At 48.9% G+C, this 27,375-nt stretch overlaps 13 protein-coding genes across 13 annotated transcripts; 7 read left to right on the top strand and 6 right to left on the bottom strand.

Moving 5' to 3' along the window:
• Positions 1–1,214: 1,214 nt before the first annotated feature.
• N7517_006231 (60S ribosomal protein uL10) lies at positions 1,215–2,223 on the bottom strand (the record flags this gene model as incomplete). Its single annotated transcript, XM_056723961.1, has 2 exons — positions 1,215–2,103; positions 2,171–2,223. The coding sequence occupies 2 exons, from the start codon at positions 2,221–2,223 to the stop codon at positions 1,215–1,217; spliced, it is 942 nt and encodes a 313-aa protein (XP_056580211.1).
• A 295-nt stretch (positions 2,224–2,518) lies between these two features.
• trm82 (putative tRNA methyltransferase) lies at positions 2,519–4,116 on the top strand (the record flags this gene model as incomplete). The annotated part of the gene is made up of 3 exons (XM_056723960.1): positions 2,519–2,961; positions 3,012–3,689; positions 3,744–4,116. The coding sequence occupies 3 exons, from the start codon at positions 2,519–2,521 to the stop codon at positions 4,114–4,116; spliced, it is 1,494 nt and encodes a 497-aa protein (XP_056580210.1).
• A 199-nt stretch (positions 4,117–4,315) lies between these two features.
• N7517_006229 (uncharacterized protein) lies at positions 4,316–4,771 on the bottom strand (the record flags this gene model as incomplete). The annotated part of the gene is made up of 1 exon (XM_056723959.1): positions 4,316–4,771. The coding sequence occupies one exon, from the start codon at positions 4,769–4,771 to the stop codon at positions 4,316–4,318; it is 456 nt and encodes a 151-aa protein (XP_056580209.1).
• Positions 4,772–5,621: 850 nt separating this feature from the next.
• Positions 5,622–6,883, top strand: N7517_006228 (uroporphyrinogen decarboxylase HEM12; the record flags this gene model as incomplete). The annotated part of the gene is made up of 4 exons (XM_056723958.1): positions 5,622–5,676; positions 5,725–5,766; positions 5,835–6,758; positions 6,813–6,883. 4 exons carry the CDS (start codon positions 5,622–5,624, stop codon positions 6,881–6,883), a joined length of 1,092 nt encoding a protein of 363 aa, XP_056580208.1.
• Positions 6,884–7,029: 146 nt separating this feature from the next.
• On the bottom strand, positions 7,030–7,692 carry N7517_006227 (cytosine deaminase; the record flags this gene model as incomplete). The annotated part of the gene is made up of 3 exons (XM_056723957.1): positions 7,030–7,051; positions 7,171–7,436; positions 7,534–7,692. The coding sequence occupies 3 exons, from the start codon at positions 7,690–7,692 to the stop codon at positions 7,030–7,032; spliced, it is 447 nt and encodes a 148-aa protein (XP_056580207.1).
• A 934-nt stretch (positions 7,693–8,626) lies between these two features.
• On the top strand, positions 8,627–10,092 carry N7517_006226 (type I HSP40 co-chaperone YDJ1; the record flags this gene model as incomplete). The annotated part of the gene is made up of 4 exons (XM_056723956.1): positions 8,627–8,662; positions 8,741–8,810; positions 8,882–9,712; positions 9,776–10,092. The coding sequence occupies 4 exons, from the start codon at positions 8,627–8,629 to the stop codon at positions 10,090–10,092; spliced, it is 1,254 nt and encodes a 417-aa protein (XP_056580206.1).
• Positions 10,093–13,085: 2,993 nt separating this feature from the next.
• On the top strand, positions 13,086–13,436 carry N7517_006225 (uncharacterized protein; the record flags this gene model as incomplete). The annotated part of the gene is made up of 1 exon (XM_056723955.1): positions 13,086–13,436. One exon carries the CDS (start codon positions 13,086–13,088, stop codon positions 13,434–13,436), a length of 351 nt encoding a protein of 116 aa, XP_056580205.1.
• A 3,678-nt stretch (positions 13,437–17,114) lies between these two features.
• On the top strand, positions 17,115–19,706 carry N7517_006224 (SLC26/SulP family anion transporter; the record flags this gene model as incomplete). The annotated part of the gene is made up of 2 exons (XM_056723954.1): positions 17,115–17,570; positions 17,625–19,706. The coding sequence occupies 2 exons, from the start codon at positions 17,115–17,117 to the stop codon at positions 19,704–19,706; spliced, it is 2,538 nt and encodes an 845-aa protein (XP_056580204.1).
• An 877-nt stretch (positions 19,707–20,583) lies between these two features.
• N7517_006223 (Major facilitator superfamily domain general substrate transporter) lies at positions 20,584–22,217 on the top strand (the record flags this gene model as incomplete). Its single annotated transcript, XM_056723953.1, has 4 exons — positions 20,584–21,077; positions 21,208–21,462; positions 21,542–21,980; positions 22,050–22,217. The coding sequence occupies 4 exons, from the start codon at positions 20,584–20,586 to the stop codon at positions 22,215–22,217; spliced, it is 1,356 nt and encodes a 451-aa protein (XP_056580203.1).
• A 259-nt stretch (positions 22,218–22,476) lies between these two features.
• Positions 22,477–23,577, top strand: N7517_006222 (3-methyl-2-oxobutanoate hydroxymethyltransferase; the record flags this gene model as incomplete). The annotated part of the gene is made up of 2 exons (XM_056723952.1): positions 22,477–22,866; positions 22,954–23,577. 2 exons carry the CDS (start codon positions 22,477–22,479, stop codon positions 23,575–23,577), a joined length of 1,014 nt encoding a protein of 337 aa, XP_056580202.1.
• A 319-nt stretch (positions 23,578–23,896) lies between these two features.
• N7517_006221 (EMC6 family protein) lies at positions 23,897–24,487 on the bottom strand (the record flags this gene model as incomplete). The annotated part of the gene is made up of 2 exons (XM_056723951.1): positions 23,897–24,283; positions 24,413–24,487. 2 exons carry the CDS (start codon positions 24,485–24,487, stop codon positions 23,897–23,899), a joined length of 462 nt encoding a protein of 153 aa, XP_056580201.1.
• Positions 24,488–24,533: 46 nt separating this feature from the next.
• Positions 24,534–24,854, bottom strand: N7517_006220 (uncharacterized protein; the record flags this gene model as incomplete). Its single annotated transcript, XM_056723950.1, has 2 exons — positions 24,534–24,722; positions 24,831–24,854. 2 exons carry the CDS (start codon positions 24,852–24,854, stop codon positions 24,534–24,536), a joined length of 213 nt encoding a protein of 70 aa, XP_056580200.1.
• Positions 24,855–25,027: 173 nt separating this feature from the next.
• Positions 25,028–26,965, bottom strand: N7517_006219 (RNA-binding protein VTS1; the record flags this gene model as incomplete). The annotated part of the gene is made up of 3 exons (XM_056723949.1): positions 25,028–25,084; positions 25,136–26,403; positions 26,464–26,965. The coding sequence occupies 3 exons, from the start codon at positions 26,963–26,965 to the stop codon at positions 25,028–25,030; spliced, it is 1,827 nt and encodes a 608-aa protein (XP_056580199.1).
• Between the last annotated feature and the right edge of the window lie 410 nt (positions 26,966–27,375).

The raw sequence follows: 27,375 nt of genomic DNA, 5'->3' as shown, positions 1-27,375 counted from the left end.
GCCTGGCCCACGATCTAGACCAGCGGCTACGCCGGTGGGAGGGGAGAACAGTTTGTAAAATGCGATCTCCTTGAGGAAAGGATGCTCCGCTGTCTTTTCTTTAGGGGTTCGGTCGCGACGAACAGTTTTCACCATAATAGTTGGCGCGAAGTGGTAAACATAAGTGTCGAGTCCTCCGCCAACCTAGCTATGCTCCTAGTGGAAGCCCATGGCAAATCAAAACACATGTGTTCGTAGTCGTAGCCGTGCAGAGAGTTTTGGCAACAGAAGTGATAAGTTTTTGGGTGGCAATATGGTTTGGTGATGTGAGAAGGGGTTGGACTTAGAGCTTATTACATGAGCGGTATGGAGGAAGCGGGTGAGTGGAAGGTTACTCGGTGTTTGTCTAGGAAATCATCTCAAATCAGCAATGCAGATAATAACAAGAACAAGAGGGAAAGAAAGAGCATCAGTTACAGATAACATGATCTTTCAAGCGATCAGAAACGACTGGAAGGAAATCATTGAAATGTTGCTGAGATTATTGCGTTCTGAGATCACGGTGTTGGGAGATGAGAGAAATTGTTGATTGATGAGAGCCTGGATCGCACGGCATGTTCGTGTCTCCAATACCTCGAGCCAGCTACTCAGCACAATGTATGTTACGAAGAAGAATTTGAGAACGAGTTTTTGATTGAGCAACCATCTATTACGGCAGCTGCACAAATAGAGATAGCGAACAGGATTTCCCCAAGCCACCAACTACACAATTGTCTACGGCGACAACATATTGGCACTACTATCGCAGGTCGTATGAAGAGCATCTGTAAATCTTGTCACAAGTTAGCAATTGTTTGCAAAAGGAGTCAAAGTCCAAGTCAAGAGCATGTGTGAGGGTAAAGGCATGGCGTCATTAAAAAATTAGAGTGTTGTTGTTGCATTATTTTAATCTTCAGCGCGCCCCGGAGGGGGGCATAATGCTCGGGGTTAAAAATTTATAATCATCCGCCAGGGTGATGCGAGGTGTGGGGGCAAGGGGGGAAGGGAGAAAAGAATTGAAAAAACTCACCAATTCTGTGGAAACGAACAATGGGCGTAGCTACGACCATTATACGAGTCCTAGGTTTCCGAAGAAAATCCATTGCCAAGACATGTTGTTTCATTCCCGGTCGCTATTTCAAGCGCCGGTTCAAGTAAATCTAATACATGGCATTCGTATCCCGTCGAGGAGGCGCTTAGTCGAAGAGACCGAAGCCCATGTCCTCATCGGACTCCTCCTCGTCCTCAGCGGGAGCTGCGGCGGCAGGGGCGTCACCACCGGAGGTGGCGGCGGCGGCAGCGACAGGAGCAGCAGAGGCGTACGCATCGGGGTTGGCGATGCGGTCCTTGAGATCATCAATCTCAGCCCAGCTGTAGTCGGTGGCGATGGCAGCGGCGAGGACCTTCTTGTATCCGTTGACCAGGGAGTGGAAGACGGAAGGAAGGGTGGGGAGGTTGGCAGCCAAGGAGACAGCGGTGACGGTAGCAATAGCCTGGGAGAAGGCAGACAGGAGCTGCTCGTCGGTGATGTCGAGAACCTCGGCGCCGAAGCACTGACCGTTCTCGTAGACCTGGGTGATGGCCATACCGTAGGTGAACGGAGAGATGTTCAACAGGTTAAGGAGGGTAGCCTCGGAGGCACCGACCTTGGAACCAGCCTCAACAAGCTTGAGGTCGGAGACAATCTCAATGGTACCACGAGCAATCTTGGTGGGGACACCGAGAGCCTGGAAGAAGGCGGTCTTACCGGGCTCCATACCAGTGTTACCACCGGGAATCCAGACATCATCGGGGGCGAAGGCACCGGCACGAGCGGGGGCAGCGACACGGTTGGCAAGGATCTTCTCCTTGATGGCCTTGAGGTCACCGTTGGTGAAGATGAAACCGACGTTGCCACGGACGTGGGGGAGGAGACGCTCCCACTCGGGGTTCTCAGTGACGAAACCCTTAAGGGCACGACGAACCATGGTGTTCTTACCCATCAGGACGACGGCCTCTCCACGGAGGGAGATACGGATCTCGTGCATCTGCTGGGAGCTGACATTGTCAACTCCGACGATGAAGATGGTGCTGTACTCATTGAGACTGTAACATAGCTTGTTAGAAATTTTGAATCAAGTCAATTGCCAGGACGCATTGAGAGGAAACTAACAGAGTACGCAGCTTCTCAAAGTAAGCGGCCTTGGTTGCTGACTTGCCCCCCATTTCTTCTTGTGTTTAGTGAAGATAGGTTGTTTAAGGGAATTGTTGTGGTTAATGAAGGAGAAGAAAAGAAGAGCTGGGCGATTTCGGGAAAATCAATTTTGGTGGTGCGCTCGCTAGTGGATCACGTGATGTAAAAAGTAGACCCGCCCAAGATGGACAGCCATGGCGGGAATTCGATCAGAGGGATCTCTAGAGCTCTGATGGTTATTTTTTGCCTTCTTGCCTGCAATTAATACATCATTGGACCATTTGAGAGCTCACTGATTATTCTCATTTTGTGAATCAAAGCTTCATTATGGCTGGTCTCCAACACCCGTTCCACTGTCTGCGATATGTCAACAGACAATCAGCAGGCCAGTCGGATATCCTTATTGCCACTGCTGGTCGCAATCTCTATTCTTACGATGCGTCCAGTGGTCAGCGTTTGGATGTGTGGCCTCAGCCCGTAGACGCCAATGTGGAGGATAAAAGCTCTGACGCAGCTCCCGCAGATGCATCTGAAAGCCAAGGTCCCCAACAGAAGCGAAGAAAGCTGTCTTCGACCTCTGATGAACAGAAAGATGCCAAATCTGAGTCAAAACCTAAGGATTCGAACAAAGAAGCTTCCAATTCATGGACCAACATTCCCCTCGTGACTGTTGCCCACGGCAAATATGTAGTGATCATGACCTCCGAGGACAAATGTGTTCGAGTTCTGAGTTTGGACGATGAAGGCAAACTCCAGCAATTGAGTGCTCGGTGAGTGACTATTTTTCTATTTACAAGCTCGCCAAACTCATCATTTATAGTACAATGCCCAAGAAGCTCTCTTCGCTTACTTTGACTCCCGATGAGAACAACATCTTGTCGGGTGACAAATTCGGAGATGTGTACACTTTCCCTCTGATTCCAAGCGGAGAGTACGTGAAGGTCCAGGCCCCAGCGAAACCATATGAGCCAGCTGCCACAAATCTCACGGTGCACACGAAACGCAACCTTGAATCATTGGAGCAACAAATGCGACAGGCTGGTCTGTCGAAGACCAACCAAGCAGAGCGAGTTGTGCTGAACTTCGAGCACCAAGTCATTATCGGTCACGTTTCGTTGTTGACGGCCTTGATCTCCGTTACCCGGCCTGCGGACTCAACCGTTGGCAAGCGGAATTACATCCTGACTGCGGATCGTGATGAGCACATCCGTGTCTCCCGAGGTGTTCCCCAAGCCCATGTAATTGAGCAGTTCTGCTTTGGCCACACTTCATTTGTCAGCAGTCTGTGCGTCCCTTCGTTCGAACCCAAGGTTCTCATCTCGGGTGGTGGCGACAACTATCTGCTTGTGTGGAACTGGCTCGAGAACCAGATCTTACAGAAAGTTCAGCTTCCTGGGGCGGAAGGAGAGACTACAGTGCGCGGCATTTGGGATGTTTCCCTTGCGCCTACTGCAGACAATGCCGATCCTGTGAAGGCCATCTTTGTTGCACTTGAAGGGTACGTTCCGATAACTACTGATGATGTGTATGATTTTTCTAATATTGAGAGCAGATCTTCACAACTTCTTTACTTCACTCTCGAAAGCAACAACACGTTAACTCACCAAGATACCCTCCAACTGTCAGGAAACGTTCTTGAACTGGCTGGCATTGATTCAAGAGGCTCTATTCTTGTTGCCATGGATACTTTGCGGGAATCCAATTCGACAAGTGCCTGGAAGTCATCTTCCCAGCCTCCTCTCGAAACCTTCCGGCTCAGTTCTGGAAAATGGGCACCCGCAGAGGACTCCATGGTTTCCAAAATCAACTCCGAAGGCACCTCAAGTATTCCTACGCCATTGGAGCAGAAACAGCAGAAGGAGCTTAATGATTCAATGTACAGTTTGGGCAACCTGCGGAAGAGAGATGACCCGTACGACGACTAAAGGCGTGCTTTTGATGACTGTACAGCAAATGATTAATTAAAGTCCCAAATATATACATGTTTAATGCAACAGTCTCCATAACAATTTGTCAAATTAAAAAGGGGGAAAAGCGTAGTTGTAAAATTCGCATTACGCTGATCAAAATATATATTCCGAGAAAATTTTCCATGACACCTTTATTGAGCACAACCCCATAAATTCAGCAATCAACCTCACGTACAGGATACAGACTTGGCTCAGCACTCAGTCGTAGACGCCCATTCCAGGTCCCGTGATTGAACGGGCAACAGCCCATAGGGGCATCATTTTTGGCCAAGCTGTCGGCACATTTCTCAACCGCGACAAGCACCGTCTCCTTCCTCAATGAATCATCACAATTTAGACCGGTTACTTTCGCCTCATACACGTAACCATTGAATGTTTCCCCGTTTAGTTCCGTGCTATAAACCAAGCTGCACGAAGTGATGGTGATATTAGTCTTGGTTTTGTCATCGAGATCGAGAGTGTTGTTGCTATCCGTGTCGAGTGCTCCGCTGTCATATCTCACAAGGATTGAGCTTGCAAATATGTCCGTTGTTGCATTGTCACTAGCAAGACATGGATTGAAAAGCCCATATGCGAGAATGCCATATGGGAACTTTCTGGGATTGACCATCGTCTTTCAGTATATCTGTAGTAGATTGGTTAGGGCACATTCTTTATGGGGTATGCAACAAAGAAAAGCAATTACTAATGAGGGAAGACCGGAGCTGTATGGTCACAACAGGTTATATGCTGTAAAAGATCTGAATTCTTCTTAAGAAATCTATTTTTGGAATCTGTCTTTAGGGATATAATTACTTTTATATCTACTATTGCTCCGCCGAGTTGACTAGCAAGTCAGAGTGTGTCCTGATAGGATGACCTCAAGGGGCTGAGACATTATTAACTCATCACGGTAGCCTAGGTCTGCTGAGGATCTCCCGCGAATGGTCCGAACCAATCGAACCCTAGTCACATATTTTTTTAGTTAGACTTATGGTGGTTAGAAGTAGACTAGAGCATGTTTAAGCTCCCGGGGGCTCTAGTGACGCGGCCTTTGAGCTACAGGGCAACCATAGGGGTATCATAACAACCGTATTGTTATTTTCCTGCAGTGGGAGTCCCTGGGGGAAAGTCCCGATGAATATTGAAGGGCGGATATATCAACCACTGGAAGAACGAACTGTCTAACAAGAGACAGTGATATGCCGGTGATGTCCAATGACTAAACACACAACCATGCTTGTTCATTCGACCACTCGAATTCAAGCTATAATTTAATGGAGAAACTATCTTAATATCTAATATCAGAAATAAAATAGTGAAAAGATACCTCGGGAAGGAACCCAAGTTATGACTGTACACGGGTATATTGGAGCCGTTCACTTGCCACTCCAATTTTCCGATCATCGCGGGCCGCGGTAACCGGACCTTCGTATAATCCCACTTCCCCCTCCATCCCACTTGCACATTCCATCAACAAAATGCAGGAACAATTTGAGCCTTTGAAGAACGATTTGCTGCTGAGGGCTGCACGGGGTATGCCCAATATGTGTATTTTGTTTTAATTGGAGCTGACAATCGCAGGTGAGAAGGTGGAGCGTCCCCCGATATGGGTTATGCGACAGGGTGAGTTCGGTTTATTCGTACACCACGTCAAGAGCAAATTGATTGACGTTTTTTTCTTAATTAAACAGCTGGCCGATACCTCCCCGAATACCACGAGGCGAAGGCGGGCCGTGACTTCTTCGAATGCTGCCGCTCACCTGAAATCGCATCGACCCTGACTCTCCAGCCCATTGAGCGTTATGAAGGCCTCATCGATGCCGCTATTATCTTCTCCGATATCCTAGTCATTCCCCAGGCCATGGGTATGGTCGTGGAGATGCTGGACAAGAAGGGACCTCATTTCCCCGAACCCCTCGACTCACCGACAGATGGGCAGTACGAGAAGGTCATGGCGAAGAAGGTGGATGTGAAAGCAGAGCTGGAATACGTCTATAAGGCAATTACCCTCACACGATTCAAGCTGAAGGGTCGCGTGCCCCTGATCGGTTTCTGTGGTGCACCATGGACGCTGCTGTGCTACATGGTCGAAGGCGGTGGCAGCAAGCTCTTTGTGCAGTCCAAGAAATGGGTCTACAAGTACCCTACCGAGGCACAGGCTCTTCTGCAGAAGATTGCCGAGATCTGTGTGGAATATCTCGCCCTCCAGGTCGCTGCCGGAGCGCAGTTGGTGCAGGTCTTTGACTCCTGGGCCGGCGAGCTGTCTCCCGTCTCGTTCAAGTCATTCTCGCTTCCTTACCTGCGCCACATCTCCGCGAACCTCCCCAAGCGACTGCAGGAGATGGGCCTGGAGCCCGTTCCGATGACTGTCTTTGCCAAGGGCGCCTGGTACGCTCTGGATGACCTTTGTGATTCGGGCTACAATGTTGTCGGTTTGGACTGGCTGCACGATGCCGGTGAGGCCATGCGCATTGCCAACGGTCGTGTGACTATCCAGGGCAATGCTGATCCTGGCATGCTCTACGGTGGCCCCCCAGCTATCACTGCCACGGTTGAGCCCATGGTTGAGGGTTTCAAGAAGGGCAAGCAGGGATGGATCTGCAACTTGGGTCACGGTTAGTCAAACCTTATAATTTGGGTCTGATTATTTATACTAATTGTCTGTCTAGGTGTCACTCCATTCGTCGACCCCGAGAACCTCAAGTTCTTCTTTGAAGAAATCCACCGCTTGACCGTATAATTGTGTTTTTTTAATCTTAAAAGCGGTCGGCTTCTTCCCCGACTCAGATCAGAAAACTACATTGGATCTAAAAATTGATCATTTGGGCGTGAATATTTTCAATTCTCGGGGTATTTAGGGCTATGGTATATGCAGGTCTTATGAAATTAGACAGCGATATCCTCGTTCCTGTATAGCAGACACTACAGTTAGTCTTGATGAAACAGCCAACAATCCTCGATGCAACTGCGAGCAGAGCAAGAGCTGCTTTACGCATTGCGGTAGACCAAGCACCAAATACCACATACCATAGCTCAGGCTTCTCCTTCATGAAGTTGGCCATCAATTCCTTGCACTCGGCATTATCCAAGACCACAACCTCCTTGCCCTTGTTGAGCAGAAGCTCCTCACCACCCATGAAGCTCTTGTTCTCACCAATGACAACCCGCTTCACCTTGTAGAGGATGCAAGCACCGGTACACATATCACAGGGCGAGAGGGTGGTGTACATAGTAGCACCTTCGTAGGCAGAGGCAGGCAGACGGCCGGAGTTTTCGAGTGCGGACATCTCGGCCTTGGGTTGCGTTAGTAGTATTCATAAACTCTATAATGGTTCATATAGATATAGATCGACAATGGATCTCAATTGGATTATATCAGGCTATACTTACATGCAAGATAGCGCTTCCCTTCTGGACACGCATGTTGTGGCCACGGCCAAGGATCTTTCCATCCTTGGAGACCAAGGCAGCACCAATTGGCACACCTCCCTCAGAGAGGCCCTTCTTGGCCTCTTCGACAGCAGCAATGAATCCGGGATCTTGTTCCATTTTGAAGAGTATAATTGAGATTGTGGGCTACGAAGTAAAGAGAAGATAAGAAAACGGGAAATCTACTCCGTACTCCAGGGTATCGGAAAATTCCGAACCCCTCTATGACGATTGAACCGAGTGGACCGTGAAGAGCTTTCCTCCCCTCCCCTTATCGATAAGAGATGTGTGGCTCCAGGGCTGTGGCGAGGGTTTACAAAAATTCTGCGTGAGGTTTACTGGTACAGTTACAGGGATTGTATGCAGGATACAATATGCAAAATCCAGTATAAAATACATATATGATCTGCCTATTAAACCAATAAATCACGATTAAAGTGTTTTGTAGAGAATGATCTCATTGTAGACATTCAATGCATTTAGGCGCCTAATGGGCGAAATATACGTTAGTCAGCTGTAAAAAAAAAAAATAACATGGAAGCGCGGAGAAAGTCTGCGAAGGCCATCGAAGGCGGCGGAATCCCGTAGAATCGCGCTCGGGCCATTCAGGATATACATAGAAGCCACCAGAAGAGATGAAGATGAAGGATTGCCTGTATTCTAGAGGCAAATTGACGGTTTTGAAATGAAAATTTAGTAAAAATTGCTTCAAAGCGAGACAAAGAAAACTAGTGGTAAAATCGGAATTCCTTAGTTGTGGTAATTTATTGTGTCATTTTACGAGTCTCAAACAGGTGCCTGACAAAAAAGTTACTCAGCCTTTTTTTTTGGCTTCGATTATTATTGTTCAGATAGCCCATCTCGCCCTTTCTCTCCCCCCTCCACTTTCTCATCTCCAAGCCAGGACTTTAAATACAATTGTCCATTTGGCATTTCTCATATAAAAAGCCGTGCTAAACTTTTCGGCGCTTTCCCCCCTCCATTCTCCCGCTTCATTTCTGGATTCCACAAGAATACCTAATAATCTTTCACTTGATTCCCCGCATACTTCACAATGGTTAAGGAAACGAAGTTCTACGACACCCTCGGGGTATGTTAAAACTATACTTGGCTGGTTGTAAGACCACTTTGACTGTTCAGAATCTGACTTGGTGTTTCTTTCATTTAGGTCGCTCCCACCTGTACCGAGGCTCAGCTTAAGACTGCCTACAAGAAGGGCGCTCTCAAGTACCACCCTGGTATGTACAACCCCCAGAGACTCTGAATATATGTATGAATCACTCAGCTGACATCGCTTCGTCACATGAAGACAAGAACACCAACAACCCCGATGCCGCAGAGAAGTTCAAGGAACTGTCCCACGCCTACGAGACTCTTTCCGATCCCGAGAAGCGTCAGCTATATGATCAGCTCGGCGAGGAAGGCCTGGAGCATGGTGGTGGTGGCGGCGGCATGAACGCTGAGGATTTGTTCTCTCAATTCTTCGGCGGCGGCGGCGGCGGCGGCGGTCCCTTCGGTGGAATGTTCGGCGGTGGCATGCGTGAACAAGGCCCCAAGAAGGCCCGCACAATCCACCACGTGCACAAGGTTAACCTCGAGGATATCTATAAGGGCAAGGTCTCCAAGTTGGCACTTCAGAAGTCCGTTATCTGCGGTGGCTGTGATGGCCGCGGTGGAAAGGAGGGCGCTGTCAAGGAGTGCGCTGGCTGCAACGGTAGCGGTATGAAGACTATGATGCGCCAGATGGGTCCCATGATCCAGCGCTTCCAGACCGTCTGCCCCGACTGCAACGGTGAAGGCGAGATCGTCCGTGATAAGGATCGCTGCAAGAAGTGTAACGGCAAGAAGACTGTCGTTGAGCGCAAGGTTCTTCACGTTCACGTCGACAAAGGTGTGCGCGATGGCCACAAGATTGAGTTCCGCGGCGAGGGTGACCAAATGCCTGGTGTTATGCCCGGTGATGTCGTGTTCGAGATTGAGCAGAAGCCCCACGCCCGCTTCCAGCGCAAGGGCGACGACCTGTTCTACCAGGCTGAGATCGACCTGCTTACCGCTCTTGCCGGCGGTGCTATCCACATTGAGCACCTCGATGATCGGTGGATGACCGTTAACATCGCCCCTGGCGAGGTTATCGTTCCTGGTATGTGACTTACCTTTTTCCCGCACAATATTCGTGAAACTTGTTACTAACATTTCTTTCTAGATGCCATTAAGGTCATTCACGGCCAGGGTATGCCCTCATTCCGCCACCACGATCACGGCAACCTGTACATCAAGTTCGATGTCAAGTTCCCCAAGAAGGAGGAGCTCCAGAACCTGGAACTCCTTGAGAAGGTCCTTCCTCCTCGTTCTGATAAGAACGCGCCCCCGGCCGACGCCATGGTCGAGGACTTCGAGCTTGAGGACCCCGAGAACGAGCACGACCAGGCCCGCGCCCACGGCGCAGCCGCGGCCGGCATGGATGAGGATGATGAGGATGTGCCCGGCGGTGCCGAGCGTGTGCAGTGCGCTTCCCAGTAAAAGGATTCTGGAGACGATTTCCATGCCGTAAATGGGGGTTGATGCTAGGCCAGTGATGAAGACTTCGCTTATGATACCATGTGAAGGGGGCCCTTCTCTTTAACCCCGATTTGACGCGGGGAACCTGTTTGTTTTCTTTATGCTTTGCAATGGCGTTTCCTCCGAAGACCTGGAAGATATCATTTTCTCATTTTTCTCTTTGTCTTCTCGGGTTCCATTTCTCAATCTTCTGTAATTCCTGTCCAACTTTTTTTTCTTCTTTTGCATACAAGTTTCGGGTCCTTGATCCTTGCTTTTTTTCACGTTTGTCACCCATTTTATGTTTTCCATGGGAACTGGGGTTTGTGGGAGTTGCGCTGACGATGGGAAAGAAGTCATGAATCGAAGATGGATGAGATGAGACCACGATTGCGGGCTTTGCTCTTGCGAACGGATCTAAAAGATTTCTGTTGCCCACGCTGGGTTTGTCTTAGGACGAAGCTTTTGGAGGGGGTCGTGGCGTGATCATGATGGATTCGTGTTTTTTTTTTTTTTGTTAGCCTGCACTCTGATGATGACCTTTGAATAGACATAGTGTGTTTTCGTTCCAATGCATTTGCTCATCTATATGGATGGTTTTTATATGAGACGCATTATTGTTGGTAGTCGTAAGAGTAGTTGTAAGAGTGAAGAGAAGATGGGAGTGCGACAAGATAGCTTCGTTGGAAGTCCTCAAGGTCCTCTTTGCTGTTGTGGGACTGACTTCCAAGGTTATTCTCTGTGGACTTTAGTGGTAGGTGTGTTGATTAGTGTAGAATAGGTAATATGAAAGTCTCACATCGTAGAGAGTTGGGTGGTGTGGGCTATTCAGGCAAAAATCGGAAGATACTACGCGCGTGGTATGACACGACAAGTTGCTCATTACCTAGGCAACAATGCTCCCAAGAGCCTCAATATTCAAGTACGTGAACATCAGATAGCTATCGAAAGAATGGGGCTACATGGGATGAATTTCCCAGAGTGCACTGGAATTTATATACCTATCCTGTCGGAGGCGCATTTGTATCTAGAATGACATCGAATGGATGCTAGCTATTACATTTCTTCCTCATCCTCGATCTCCGGTTGATCCTCATTAACCCAATAGTCCTCTTCTTCTACCTCCGCTCTTCCTCGTTGCCAGTCTTTCATGTCACAGTGACGGATATGGAACGTTAGATTCAATTTCTGACATAACAATTGCAGCTCTCCAGTCCTGTCCTAGATCTCTTCCACCAACGGTATAGTCTTAAAATGAGAGGTCCGAGTATGATCCGTATAAGATTCCATATAACCCCGAGTAGTCGGGAAAAAGGAGAGTTGTGTTTTCTGCGTTGGTGGCATCGATTTGCACCATGGCACTAGAAATACATAAAACAGTTAGACAAATCCAAGCCATCATTGGGATAGAGTGCCTCAACTGAACGTACCTGGTGCCGAAACCATTCCCTTAGAGCCCAATAGATGCCAAATGGCGAGGGGAAAGAGAACCAGTGTAAAATACAATCCGGTCATCATCGTCCGTCATTTTGTCGAAGAAATCACAATGTCCCGTAGCGCACTGGTAGAAGATCGACCGGGGATATCTCTTATCCGAGCCTGCTACTGCCCTTCTGCTCCAGTATCTTCCGCCGTGTTCATGTTCACAGAAACAAGTGGGATTTTCGGCCACAACACCTCGGGTGTCTCCAAAGCAAGCAAATGCTCCACAGTGACAGCATTTATAGTATGGACGGCGTGCATTGCCATTCGCATTCCCTGGCACACAGTACAGTCTTTTGGTAAGGCCATCACACCCAAGACAGCGGGAATTGAAAAGATCGATCATATTTCAAAGTAGAATAGTTGTTTTCTGTATTGGTTGAGATCTTGGGGGACGAAAGAAAAGTTGGAAGAATAGCAAGATGATAGTCTATTATACAGCATGATGTGGCTCAGCCTACGTGCTAAGCGCCCAACACAAGGAAGGTGTGTTGGCGCTTGGCACGATTATGTACCCAAGGCTGATTTGAGCCATTTAAGGAGTGCGCAGGTGTGGCTGTGAGAGAGTTGGACTCATGCATTATAACCTCTCGAGATATGATCACATAGTGTTGCCTATGGAGCTTCCGAAGGTGACATGTGCTAGAGCCGAGGGCGCATTTTGACCATAGTCGCAGGGCTGTGCACTGTTGTACTTTCATCTCAATCTCTTCGATAAAGATAAGCATGTCGATAGCGAAGATGATGATCGGTTTGGCATGGGTTGCAAAGATTTGAATGATCAAAACGGCGATCAGGGAAAGGGAGGTAGTGGGATATGGATCTCCCGCTGAGCCTCATCTTAGTATCGAAGTCCCCAACACAGCATAAGATAGGATCCGCTCTGTATGAGGGCGAGTATTTGACCACGAATTCGAGGAAAACACTTGTCTACAGCCCCACAAGTACGCAAGTGCTCTTGACTCTTTCCGGCAGTCCAAGTGACAGGACTCTTAACGTTTCTTTTGCCAAAACATCATCCGGTTCAAAATCCAACCACAAACAAGCTCAAAGCAAATTTGAGCAATGACTGCGCCAAAATGCGAACCAATTATGGACCTGCACAACGCTGCGCAGCAAGCAGAGAGTGGCGTCCCTTTACAACCTTCAATGGAACTGTCATCTTCACGCACTACAGTTCACAAAGATTATTCGAACCTAGTAGAGCATCATTCTTATTATTCAAGCGGAACTGCCCAATGTTCGTTCATTCTATGAACAACAATGAGACTGACAAGGCACACCCCGGTCAGGCGTTGGTGTACGCTAAATTTCCCCGCTCAAAGCTTCACATACTGAAATTTTTTGAGATGCAGACAATCTCATTGAATTCAAATAATCAGCACAGAAAGGTTTGGGTATGTTTGCAAAAGCCAATATACCTCGTGACCCGTGTCATCTCAGAAAACGCCTTGCTCGAAGTCGACATCGAAACAGTAACCCTAAACAGCATCATGCCAGCTTTCGAACGTCTTCCACCTTCCCGGCAAGAATCCCTCTTGGAGCCTTATGGATATGCGGGCGAATTATCCAAGCACTTTGTCGAGTTTGAGATAGGAAAGAGCTGGGAGGAACTACCGGAACTGCACCGCAAAGTGTTCGCCATCTACGCAGCCAACACCTTTGGTGGATTCGTGTTTTTCCTTGGCTATCGACTCAATCATTCGTGCATTCCAAACCTTAACTTCGCGTACAATCCGATACTCAAAGAAGAGATGTTCCATATCATACGCGACATCATGGCAGGCGAGCAGCTTACAGTCATGTATATCGAGGGAACCAATCGTACTCGGAGGCAGCGCTAGGGCGAGCCGAGCAAATGGGGATTCCAGTGCACCTGCCAGGCATGCGAGGATACTGTTCAAGACAGAAAGAGAAAAAGCGGGTAGAGGTGTCCAACCTTGATCGAGAACTCGCTGCAATCCTAGATTATGGCACAGAAAAGTCTTACAGAAGGCGGCGAAAGATAGTGCAGAGAATGGCAGCGATACAAAGAGCCGAGGATCTGCTGAATATAGAGCTTAGATTCGCGTGAGTGACCTCCTTTGATTACATAATTGTCATCCTTTCATTTTCATTTAGTTAATACGAAGCTGCTAAGTGCTGTTTGAAATTGAAGGAGCAAAAGATGGCACTTTTGTGGACTGAGAAAATGTTGGAGGTTGACCTTTACTGCGTCGGAGAAGATCATCCCGATTACAGGGAAATGATGAGACGGGCAGTCAGTCTACCAAAGCCAATGTCTGAGAGCTCGGTGGAATGGTTGATGAAAGATTGACCTGCAAAACCTTGTATCGTCATGTGAATATCAAGGTGCTTGTCCGAAAGGGTATGGGTTGTCGAGTGGCAGGGCAGCAAGCCACACAATATTGTAGCTAGTTGGCTTTCTTCGGGAAGGTGATAGACAATGTGTTGGTCAATAGCGAGGGGTATGCAAGAGATATTGAACCAGTTTATCATGATCTTTGGCTTGTCCTAAAGTTGCATCGAGTGGGATGATTTCTGTCTCAACATAGATTTCGATATGACCGAAGACTGCAGGGGTATAAACCTAGACGGCTCGGCTGTCTGAACCAGATTAGGAGGATAAGTCCGTGGAGCAAATTGTTGGACCCAGGTGTAAAGCTGGACAAAGGTCATGGCTAGGGGATGGAGAGGAATTCCGCTAGATCTCTCATGGCCCCTAGTCCAGCTCGGGCAGATGAGATGACGAGATAAATAGCGCAATTGTGGCAATACCAATGTGCGCCAGCATTATAGGTCCAGCTCTGCCGACTTCAAGTTAATAAGTAGAAGAGCCCGATCACATCATACTGCAGGGATTATTCTGATTGCGCAAAATCAGTGTTCCTCATCTACCACCAAGTATGACCTTAAGCTTTGAGGACATCTGCACAGTATTCCCAAGAGGCTTAAACTTACCGATATCGGAATTAGTTAAACGAGACTTGTCAGTTTGGTGTAACCAGTAAGATGCCTCTTAGGTACGATCTTTGCCGGTAGAGGCCAGGGATGGTCCCTTTTTTTTTTTTCTTTGGGAATTTGAATGCCTCCTTATTACGCTAGCTCTTCGTTAAAGTGAACGACAGGTCTAGACTTCATATGTATTTACCATAAGATTAAGCGGGTTACCCGCAGAAGTGACTTTGCGGGCACCCTGCATATGCAATGCAAGGACCAGTACCGAGAAAGCATCACGACATCAGTCGCACGGACAGGTATGGAAGGTGGTTCATGGCGTGATCGGGGTTAAGATCTCCAGATCATGACCAAAATCCTATATCAAGATATAGTAGGAATGGCGAGAAGGGGACTCGGGGATCAAGAATACGGAATCCCGAGCAAGGATAACGACACTATGTTATATTAGCGGCAAGGGTGTAGCGAGAATAGCGAGAAAGAAAAGCAAAAAGAAAGAAAAAACCCCCACTAATCTAACCAACTCACTAGTCGGTACGAACGGAGTACAGATGACAAGACTCTCGTACAAAATAAGCCATACGCCATCCCGTCTAGGCAAGACGAGGCTGAAATTGAATATTGTCTCCGAGGAGAAGCATCATGTAAGTACCATGTACCATGCACCATGTACCTCCGTATATTGGGGATCCTTGTTCCCATGAGTACGGGTATGCAACCGTAACCAGCTGCAGATCCGGGCCTTAGCTTGGAGTCAGCTGCTTGAGCTGAACAGCGCCACATTTCTTTTTTGCTTCTTCTGCTTCTCCCTGTCGGCTGTTTTCTCTCTTGTGTGCCGCTACAATATCGAGTATGATAGCCAAGAGAATCCACAGGTTTTGGATATGTACCAAAGTAACCTGAATAGCGGCAGGAATGTCTTCCGCGAGTGTAAAGTGCCGAGGAATGCATTAGGGCTACCAAACGACCGAAAGGGAAGTGGTAAAGCAAGATATCTGATACGTCTGCACAAAAAGGCCAAGAGGGAGATAACCTCGTGGTACCATATTTTAAGTTAAGGGCGCAGCTCTGGGAGTACGAAGGGTAGCACCTTAGTACTTTAGGATATCCCGCTAGACGCGGGCTAACGATAAAGCTCGATGACGTGATTTAGATCTTGATTGCGTCTTTATAAAGTGGAAATAAATGCAGGGGAAAACAATACATGCATATTTAAAGATATCTAAGCGGATATCTTAAGCGAATATCAGATTAAGATATTCCTCAAACCTTAGCCGTTGGAGCGAGCAACAACCTTTTTTTTCCCCCCTACTGGATTGAGATATTGGGCTTTGCCAAGGTTCTGCAAAGGCCAACTAGAGCGTAGTTTGTAAAAAGGCAACGGTCCACGGAGTCCTCGGAGTACTCGGTAACTCCGTGAGAATGTCCCCTACATATGCACCTAACAGATAGAGTAGCGCCAAGCCCACACGGACGGCAAGCGAGCCTTTTTATGGAGTAAAAGAGTTAATCAATGTAAGTTAAATAACCTAATGGAAAGCAGATGATCAATATAATTTTAGAACCCGCAGTGGAAAGGCATATGTTTCCAAGGTGTATTCCAAGGAAAGGATTCAAGCTTATAATTATGTAACCAAGGCGGAAAGTTAATAGACAAGAATATTCTTGAAACATCGCCAAAATCCACCAGGAACATAAATCAAACGTGGAACCTATTTTTTCCCTTTCACCATCTCGCCTCCAGATTGCGTGTTCTCCAAGGTCCGTGATTGGTCTCGTGGTCCCACTTGTTGATCTTCTTGAGGCAAATCTCCTCGAGGCGCGTTGTCATTCGTCATCCACACATCTTGGCAGTACGTCGGCTTATCCACTTGCGGGCAGTGTCCATCGAGGACGTTGACATTTGAGGAAGCTATACGTTCATATGGCTACATATGTGGCTATCAGGTGAGCTGAATGTCATGGGGACAAGGGATATTTGAACAGTTAGATGTGTGATAGTGCCTGAAACAACCAGCACATAAAACCCAAGTATCCCTCTCATCTCGACCATGGGCTCCATGTAACAAGCGGATATACTCCACGACCCATCGTCATTCTTCCAGACCGAGTGGAACCTGCGGATTTGTGCTCTTCAGTGATCGGCTCGAGATCGTCGGTGGACCCGGCCGCGTGAAATCCCTCCTTGCTTTTTAACAACGTGGACTCGCTTTGAAGAGCCAGTTTTGTGTTTTGTTTTTCTACTTTTATATCGAGCACTTTTCTACAAAGTCCTCGTATCACACCCCTGCCTAGATTTAACCCAAGTGAGCTAGGCTGAAAAATTCAAATCTTAATTTGAATCTGGGGAGATATTGCGCCATTCGGGATTGAATCACGCACCAACATTCTTGGCCAATTTTTTTTTGCCGCGCCATGCAAAGTGCGTGATCGGATTTGACATTCTTTTTATATTCCTGATCGTCGGCACATTTCTGGGGTCTCTATCTTTTACATCCAAACATTCTGGTGAAGCTTCGTCTCCCGGCTTTTGATACCGTCAACTCCGGTACATCAGGGCAAACATGTTTGGTCAATTGCCCAAGACCAGGTCCGAACTGGGCCATACCCTGGCCAAGGGCCTTGGTATCAAGGTTGCATACAGAGATCCTCTGGGTGCTACCGGTGAACCCGTCACAAGAGGAGAATCAACATTCTCCATGGGCACCGTCGACACATACTCATACACCGAACCCGAGCCGACAAGCGTCGACTGGATTCGCGAGATCACCCCGAATGGAGCCCAATTCACCAGATACTTACTCAATCTGTTCCCTTTCATCACATGGATTGGCAACTACAACCTACAATGGCTCTTCGGTGATCTGGTTGCCGGTATTACCGTTGGAGCGGTCGTGGTGCCACAAGGTATGGCCTACGCTGCCCTGGCTGGACTGGAGGTACAGTATGGTCTGTACTCCTCGTTCATGGGAGTTTTGATCTATTGGTTCTTTGCTACGTCAAAGGATATTACCATTGGAGTGAGTGATACCGCGACCGGTCGAAACAAAAACCTTACTGACCTTATCTCATAGCCCGTGGCTGTCATGTCAACTTTGACCGGAACCATCGTGGCCGATGTCCAGGATCAGTATCCAGATTACCCTGCTCATTTGATTGCATCTGCTCTTGCTGTCATTTGCGGTGGTATCGTTCTAGTGATGGGTCTGCTGCGTATCGGATTCATTGTCGATTTCATTCCTCTCCCTGCTATTTCAGCCTTCATGACCGGTTCTGCTCTGAGCATTTGCTCAGGACAGGTTCCCACCATGTTGGGCGAGACGGCCAAGTTTAGCACCCGCGGTCCCACCTACGAGATCATTATCAACACTCTCAAGTACCTCCCCACTTCGACCTTGGATGCTGCTATGGGTGTCACGGCCTGTGCAATGCTGTACATTATCCGTTCGGGATGCACTTTCGCCGCGAAGAGGCAGCCTGCCAAGGCCAAGATTTGGTTCTTTATTTCGACTCTTCGCACCGTGTTTGTGATCTTGTTCTACACTATGATTAGTGCCGCCGTGAACTTGCACCGAAGGGATCATCCGGCGTTCAATATCCTCGGGAAAGTCCCTCGAGGATTCCAACAGGCCGCCGTGCCCACTATGGATCCTAAGATCATCTCAGCCTTCATTGGCCAGCTTCCAGCTGCGGTCATCGTTCTGCTGATTGAGCACATTGCCATTTCCAAGTCCTTCGGCCGTGTCAACAACTACACTATCGATCCTTCTCAAGAATTTGTGGCCATTGGCGTGAGTAACCTTCTCGGACCTTTCCTCGGTGGCTACCCCGCCACTGGATCTTTCTCCCGGACAGCCATCAAGTCCAAAGCTGGAGTGCGCACCCCTCTTGCTGGTGTCATTACCGCGGTCGTGGTGCTCTTGGCTATCTATGCTCTACCCGCTGTCTTCTTCTACATCCCCAAGGCTTCTTTGGCGGGTATCATTATCCACGCTGTCGGCGATCTGATCACTCCCCCCAACACCGTTTATCAGTTCTGGCGCGTATCTCCGCTTGATGCCATTATTTTCTTCATTGGTGTCTTTGTCACTGTTTTTACTTCCATTGAAAACGGTATCTACTGCACAGTCTGTGTCTCGGTTGCTGTCCTGCTTTTCCGTGTGGCCAAGGCCCGCGGTCAGTTCTTGGGCCGTGTCACTATCCATTCCGTTGTCGGAGACCACTTGTTGGATGGCGATGGAAAGTACGGATCGTTCGGAACTAACAAGACTCCCTCCGATGACGAGGAACGCCACCACCGAACTATCTTCCTTCCCATCAACCACACCGATGGCTCCAACCCCGATATCGAAGTGGAGCAGCCTCTTCCGGGTATCTTCATCTACCGCTTTTCCGAAGGCTTCAACTATCCCAACGCCAACCACTATACCGATGCCCTGGTTGAAGCCATCTTCAAGCAGACCCGCCGAACGAACCCGAATGCCTACAACAGACCCGGTGACCGTCCCTGGAATGATGCTGGTGCCCGCCGCGGCAAGAAGGGCGGCGACCAGGATTCACACTTGCCCCTTCTCCAAGCCGTCATTCTGGACTTCTCTTCAGTGAATAATGTCGACGTTACCTCAATCCAGAATCTGATCGACGTACGCAACCAGCTGGATATGTACGCCTCCCCTCGCACCGTGCAATGGCACTTCGCACACATCAACAACCGCTGGACAAAGCGCGGCCTGGCTGCCGCAGGCTTCGGTTACCCAACACCCATCGCGAGCGACGGCTTCCACCGGTGGAAACCCATTTTCAGCGTGGCCGAGATCGAAGGCAGCGCCTCAGCCGCTGCGCACGCCGAAATCATCGCCAACCAGCGTGAGCAATCCCACCGGAAGAGCACAGATATCGAATCAGGCCTCAAGTCCGAATCCAATACCACCGCGCGCGAGACCGAGGGTATCGAGACCGCCTCCGAGAACTCGGACGTCATCCGCGAGGACAAGTTCCAGCGCGATATCACGGACAGCAAGGCGTACCGGAGCCGTCCTAAAGTTGCGCTCGTGCAGGGCATGAACCGGCCTTTCTTCCATATCGACTTGACCAGCGCCCTTCAAAGTGCCGTTGCCAATTCCTCGGAAGAGGTCCCCATCCCGCACATTGCTTGATTATTTTGTTTTCTTTTGCGTTTCTTTGATTTGCACTGCATTCTCCTGCTTGCTATCTCGCTGCATGGATCAGTTGTTCCTCCCTGGCTTGGAGTCTGATCTGATATACCCCGATTATGATTTGTTAATATCATGTTTGCCCTTGGCATGTTTTTATTTTCACATTTTCACCCCTACTTTTGTCACTTTGCACTGTCTATGTCTATATTGGATGTATTCCATGGCATTGACCATGGACATCTTGTGGTATTTTCTTTTTGGCACTATCCCCTTGGTTTGCGTGGGTTGATTTATTTGGTCTGGGTCTTGTTGGCCCTTTTGCTGGGAAGAAAAGGATTGTTAATGGACTTTGATTGTTCTTCCTAAGAAGACCCATACCTCTTTTAATCTATCTTTGATAGACTTGGTGAATTAATTCTACCTTATTGTTTAAACATGGCCTCCTTTTTAAAACCTTAAAACCTTAAACGTCAACCTCCCGAGGTCGGAGGTGTAGATATCTGATTGATAATCCTCCACGCCGGTCCCGGCTGTCCTTAACTATCTCCACTTCTTCCGAGTCTAACCGCACCCCATATGCTGAAGGCACAGTTCTTTTTCCACGCTCTCTACCTCTTTTATCTAGATATTCCAAGGGCTAAGCTTAAAATTTTGAGAGTTTATAGATTTCATATGCAATTAACATTGGATGTATAAGCTTCCAAGCTTACCCAAAATGGTAAAATTATGAGTCAATATAATTTCCTATTCCAACCTAGCGCCTTCCGCGAACATCTATATAATTTTTCCGAAGTTTAAAGAATCAGGTGGATCCATATCAATCCTTAAGACTAATATCTCATCTCTTCTTCTTCCTACACAAGGAGATAGAGACACCATGTCTAACCCCCAATCAACAACCACAGGCATCTCCCTCCAAGACCTAAACACAAACCTAGAAGAAAGACCCATCCGAACAACCCAAAATGACCTATCAACACCCCCCTCCGAAACAGACATAATGCAACAATCCCTAATAGCAGACTCCCAAGTCCCCGACGGCGGTGAAGCCTGGGTCGTCATATCAGGTTGCGCGGTCGTAACATGGTGGTTCATCGGAACATCTTACTGCTGGGGCATTCTCCAAGCCGCGCTTGTAAAAGAAGGCGTATCGTCATCTTCAACGCTGGCGTTCGTCGGTTCGCTTGCAACGGCATGTATCTCCTTCTTGGGGATTCTGAATGCGCGTGTCATCCGTAAACTCGGGACGCGGATGTCGGCCATGACTGGCGTGTTCTTTTTGGGGCTTGGAGAAGTGCTGAGTGGGTTCTCTGCTATGAATATTGGGGGACTGTTTGCTACGGCTGGGATTGTTATGGGGATTGGTATTAGGTGAGCTTTGGATCTTTCTGATACTTGTTTCTGTGTATGGTATATGTGGATGTTGGATATCTACCAGAGGCACATGGCTGAAGACTATACTATACCGTATTGCACGATTACTGTTACTGACTAGCACTAGTCTCTGCTTCATGGTCGTCTCCGTCACACCAGCGCAGTATTTCCGAAAGAAGCGCGGAATCGCGAATGGCATCGTCTATGCGGCGGGCGGACTTGGCGGTGCTGTGATTAGCTTCGTGATGAATGCGCTGCTCGAGCGCGTGGGCGTGCAGTGGACGTTCCGGATTATCGGTTTTGCTACTTGGGCTACGGGCTTGCCGGCTGCGTATTTGATCAAGCAGCGGGTTCCAATTCCGCCTTCGGCTGTTGTGGATTGGTACGTACTACTGCATCACTGCATTGCATTTCTTTTTGATATGCTATCATTGTTAATCACAGACTAACATTCTCTACAGGCGTCTATTCCGCGACATCCGCTTCGTCCTCCTCTTCGCAATGGGCGCAATCGCCACATTCCCCCTCCTAGTCCCACCCTTCTTCCTACCTCTCTTCACAGCTTCGCTGGGAATGTCATCCGGCACGGGAGCGGGTATCGTCGCCGCATTCAATTTCTCCTCTGCGCTGGGGAGATTACTTTGCGGGCTCTGCAGCGATCTCGTCGGACCGCTGAATACGCTATTCATTTCTCTTCTACTGAGCGCGCTGAGCATGCTGATTATCTGGCCTATCTCGACTTCACTGGGGCCGTTGGTCGTCTTTGTTATCGTCAATGGTATGGCGAATGGGGGCTTCTTTTCGACTATGCCTACTGTTGTTGGAAATACTTTTGGCTCAGCCAGGGTGTCTGTTGTTATGGGGATGGTTGTCACGGGCTGGGCTGGGGGTTATTTGCTTGTAAGTTGACTGGTTGTGGTTTCTTCTGTGGTTTTATATCCGAGCTTGAGGTACTGACTATTTTTATAGGGTGCCCCCATTGCTGGGTTTATCCTCGATGCTGCTGGCGGGGAGAGTAAGGGGATTACCGGTTACCGTCCAGCTATTGTCTATGCTGGTGTTATGGCTCTTGTTGCTTCTATCATTGGGCTTTCTATTCGGCTGAAGACTGACAAGCAACTGCTCAAGAAGCTCTAGGCCAAAACCAATATTGTATAATATTAGCATGTGCCGCACTGTAGAATAATAGAATTTAAATACGTCAATAGAATTAATAACAAAATAAATAAATAGAGAAAAGAGGTGCCAACAAGCGAGGCATATAGAGATGGCCGAGGTTAAGGACCCAAGTACTGCGAAGTACGCCGCATCCACCAGAACGTCACTATTTTCTTCAGTTTATATTCGGCTCTCTTTTCCTTCCTACAGAGATCTATTATAAGCTATTCAATTCAAAATGACCATGAAAACAATCAACTCCCTAAGAGGCCCAGCTATGCGCCTCAGAAGCCTAGCAATCCCTGCACGTCAAATATCACCAATCAAATCATGCATCGCGCAATATAGCTCCCACTCACCAATGGGCTCAACAACCACCAACACACGCAAAAAAGTAACAATCCAAACCATTCAAAACCTCTACAAAAAGAACGAACCCATTACAGTCCTCACAGCGTCCGATTTCCCTAGCGGCCATGTCGCCGACACAGCCGGAATGGAAATCGTGCTCGTAGGCGACAGCCTCGCAATGGTCGCAATGGGCATGGAAGACACAAACGAAGTAACAATGGACGAGATGCTTCTCCACTGTCGCAGTGTAAACCGCGCGGTCAAAAGTGCCTTTACAGTAAGTCCATTCATTACATACATCCCATCCTAATACATACTACACCCCCACCCCCCACCAACACGCATCATCTCACAACCCCAATAGATCGCAGATCTACCCATGGGCTCATATGAGACCACCCCAGAAAAAGCCCTAACATCCGCAATCCGGATGGTAAAAGAAGGCGGAATGAAGGGCGTGAAACTCGAAGGCGGAGCCGAGATGGCCTCTACAATCCGCAAGATCTCTCAAGCCGGGATTCCAGTCATGGCGCATATCGGATTAACACCGCAGCGACAACATTCTCTCGGCGGATTCCGCGTGCAGGGCAAGTCTGCAGCGGGCGCTGTGAAGCTTCTGCGGGATGCGCTTGCTGTTCAGAAGGCTGGTGCTTGTATGGTTCTTATTGAGGCTGTACCGCCTGAGATTGCGGAGATTATTACGCGGCGGCTGAGCGTGCCGACTATTGGCATTGGGTCTGGGAATGGGTGTTCTGGACAGGTGCTTGTGCAGGTTGATATGTTGGGGAATTTCCCTGAGGGGAGGTTTTTGCCGAAGTTTGTTAAGACTTATGCGGATGTTTGGGGGGAGGCGAGGAGGGGGGTTGAGGCTTTTAGGGAGGAGGTTAAGAGTAGGGCTTTTCCTTCGGTTGAGTATACATATGCTGTTTCTAAGGAGGTTTTGGAGGAGTTTGAGAAGGTTGTTGATGAGGTTGCGGAGGAGGAATAGATTAGTAGGCGTGAGAGTGTAGTTTGGATAGCTGTTTTGGGGCCTTGAGCCTTTCAAGACAATCTGTATATATCCTGAAGGTCTTGGGCCATACTCTTGATATCTGCCCATCGGGCAATGACAACGTAATATACTCCAAGTGAAGTTCCAGCCTGCAGACCTTCTTTAAGATACAGCAAGATAGGAAATACAATCTCAGAAATGAAAAGCATGCAACAATTCAATTCATACAGAGCATATACAACCCCCTAAACACACCCAACAACCCCACCCCCAGCTTTTAAAGCAGAATTCAAGATCCCACCAGCCGAAACCCTCTTCACCTCAAAACACCCCCAACACCAGCCCATCCAAGCACAAACCCACTAAGCGCCTCACTCATAACACCACCACCAAACCAAACATCCCTCCAAGCGCCCTTGCGAAGAATCTTCTTAGGACCATCCTTCCCACCAAGCTGCATGCGCACAGCCTTGCTCTTCTTATCCATCTCCATAACACCCTCGACCTCGCCGGTGTTACTACCAGGGAAGAAAGATCCAGCGCCTGCACCGCCGGAGCGGTGGATCAGAACCGCGTGGAAGAGCCCTGATACCAGGATCGTGCCGAGGAAGTAGAAGGCGAAGCCGTAGGTTGATTGGAGGGCTAGGATTCCGGCGGAGAGGCCGAGGAGGAAGGAGGTTAAGCTGTGGAGGGAGGAGAGGACCTAGTTTCTTTGTTAGTTTTGGGAGTTTTAGAATGGAGATGTGGATGCGGAGTTGGTATTGGTGTAGGGATGTGCAGGTGGTGCGGGATAGGGGTGGTTGGGTGGCATGTGGGATGTGGGAGGTCATACGCGGTTGTTGTGCTGGACGGCCTCGGGTACGAGAGGGGTGATTAGCAGGGAGAGTTCCTGCTTTGTTGGCGCCATGTTGACTCTGATTTGTTGTATTTGGGATTTGGTTTGAGAGGTCGAGCTATGGCTCTCGGTGTTCGTTGGTAGTGATCACGTCTCGGGCGGAGGTTTGCTGAGATTGACAAGGATTGCAGGGCTGTTGCTCTTCAATGGCGATGGAATTGTTACACCGGGAGATATTCTCGTGGAGGGGTGGTCTCACAGCAGCTTTCGGCTTGAACAGATGGAGGTCGGAAGTGGCAGCGAGTTTCTAGAAGTGCACGGGCCACCTTATATTTCGCCCAAAATGATATTATAATGCTTCAGACTGATATTACACTACTTCAAGAGCACAACACTATTAAGGAGGGCATTTAACGTAAATCAAATCAATCATGTTCATATCTACTATTAACCCGAATCCAATGTTCAATAATCCCGAGCCTTTCTCATGAATCCGTTCACATCACAGCGTTTGATACATTTCAAATCCCCATGTCCTTGATTATGCTGCAAACATAGCAGAAAGAAAATGCCAGTCCCATGATGTCGCTGGCTTTAAATTCAAGTATCACATTAAACCAGATTTTCGAATTTGCCATCGACACGGGCCTCCTTGACCTGCTCAAAGACCTGATAGAAATGTTAGTAGATGATTGAAATTAAATATGAATCAAATCTTACCTTTAGCATTTTGTTGCGTGCACCCAAAGCGTTGACACCGCGGTCTTCCAGGGCCTTGTCATCCAGGTCAACCAGATCCGTCCACTGGAGATCCTTCAGGTTGTCGGTATACTTGTGCAGCCTGAGGGATCGCAGCCAGCTGGGGATATCCTTCAGAAGAGCCGGGTCTGTGGGATCCTCGGGCGGCTTCGAGCTGCCACGGCGACCCCGCGGAGAGCGGCCTCGTGTAACCTCTGAGTGGTCTGAGAGGTAGCCTTCACTACCCAGACCAAACTGTCCAATGTTCAATGAACCCAATCCATTGCCCATGAGAGGGTTGTTGGGATCGTATGCGGCCAAGAATCCATTGTTCTGCGGTGAGGTGAAGCCCATAGGGGTCAAGCCACCACCGTGCATAGCAATACCGGGCGATGTTGGGCGAGACCGTCTACCAGCCATAGCCGCCTGTTGCTGAGCCTGCAAAGCTGCCAGCTGCTGGGTATTGAGAAGCTGACCGGCCACCAAGTGCTGTCCACCCAGGCCTGGGCTAGCCAAGCCCTGGGAGAGCATCGGGTTTCCATGCGAGTTCTTACCCTGGCCATCATTAGAGCGAGCACGGCGGTACTTGCGCGCGTCATCCAGAGCGATCCGGTTGTTCACTGTCGACAAAGCTGCCAGCTTCATTGCCGTGGCGTTGGCCACCATATCCGCATGGGTGTTGGGGTTCTGGTGCGATTGCTGACCGAAAGTCGCAGTCATCGGGGTGTTGGTCATAGACGCCCAGCTGTGGTTGCCGACGTTGTATGGCGAAAGCAGAGGGGGCTCGATGTCGGGGGCGGGGATATTGGCAGTCTGGGGGTGAGGCGAGCGCATGCCAGAGGGCTGGCTGAACTGGCCCATAGGCTGGTGTCCGGAGGATGACTTGGGCCGAGCGATCGGAGGCTGCGTGTCGGAAACACCACGCTGAGCCCACGGAGAGCCAGGCTGTTGACCCAAACCGTCCGAATTGTTGTCAGGTGCCGAGATGGTGGGGGCGACGAAAGAGGCACGGTCGAAGACTGCGCTATTGCGGTTCGACGGAGGTGCGTTTCCAGTTTGCTGGGTGAATTCGGCCTTCTTCTTCGCAATGGCCGCAGCAGCATCCGGGAACATCGCATTGATGGTAGAAGGGTCGAGGACAGAGTTGCGCTTCGCGCCAGGGGACGGCGGGGGTCGCCCGAGGGAGTTCCGGGAGGAGGTGTCCATATTAAGCTTCGACATGGCATCGCTTAGACGGCTGGACATAGCATCTACACGACGAAAAGTAGGTTAGTTACATCCCAAAATAGATGTGGACAGTCTGTTCATACCCTTTTCGCCAAAATTGGCAGGGGAGAGCAGGCCGGACATCGGGTGACCCTGAGACATTTGCTGCAGGACTTGGATGAAAAACCGGATCTGCACCTGAGTAGTCTGCTGCAGTAGAGCATATAGGGCTGCAGTTCTCTCAGCTTCGCTCAGAACACGAAACCATTGCTCGATGGCACTGAGTTCATCCTTAAAGTCCTGATCAAGTGTGGCAGCTGCCATTTCTTCCAATGTAGTTTCGTACTGATCAATATCCGCAAGCCATTGTTGAGCGGCACGGTCCAAAGCATCTTCCGTCGCATTCTGGCCTTGGGTTTGTTGATTGAAAAAGACCTCCGATGATGGACGAATGCTTCGGGCGGACAGCGGCGAAGGAAACCCGGACATGTCTGCCGACGCCCGCAGCTGGTGCGATCCGAGGTTTCGCGATGAGGATGGAGGGCGGAGAGATGAATTCGAGGCTTCAGGGGTGCTGTTGCGATTGCCAATGATATGACTGGCCATGGTTTCGGCGACGTGTTGAGAGTATGACTAGTAAATACAGTGGGGGGGGAAATGATTACTGCAAAACACCTGCAGCACCTGCTGAGTTTGCGTGAAAGATAGAATCAAAAAATCCTTGGAACCAGGATCCAGGCCAAGATCCTTAAGGTATCAGACGACGCTGAAAAGATCCAGATCTCGTTTAGGATGGCACAGACCAGTCCAGTGGGCTGCACCTCGGAAATTTGAGATAGAAAAATTAAGGCCTGGAACGAAAGGAAATTGAGACTTGAAGCAATAGTGTGTCAAACACAGTCAAGCCACGTAGTCCCAAAGAAAGAGGAAAGGAAAGAAAGGGGGAAGAGAGAAGAGGTTAGGTGGAGAGAGAGAGAGAGAGGGAGAGGAGAGGAAAAGTTGGGGATTGAAGTTTA

This window comes from Penicillium concentricum, assembly GCF_028827145.1.
Source record: "Penicillium concentricum strain IBT 3081 chromosome Unknown utg000002l_segment0_segment0, whole genome shotgun sequence".
NCBI lineage: Eukaryota > Fungi > Ascomycota > Eurotiomycetes > Eurotiales > Aspergillaceae > Penicillium > Penicillium concentricum.
The sequence above is the reverse complement of the archived record's forward strand: the minus strand, read 5'-3'. Positions and strand labels throughout refer to the sequence as shown.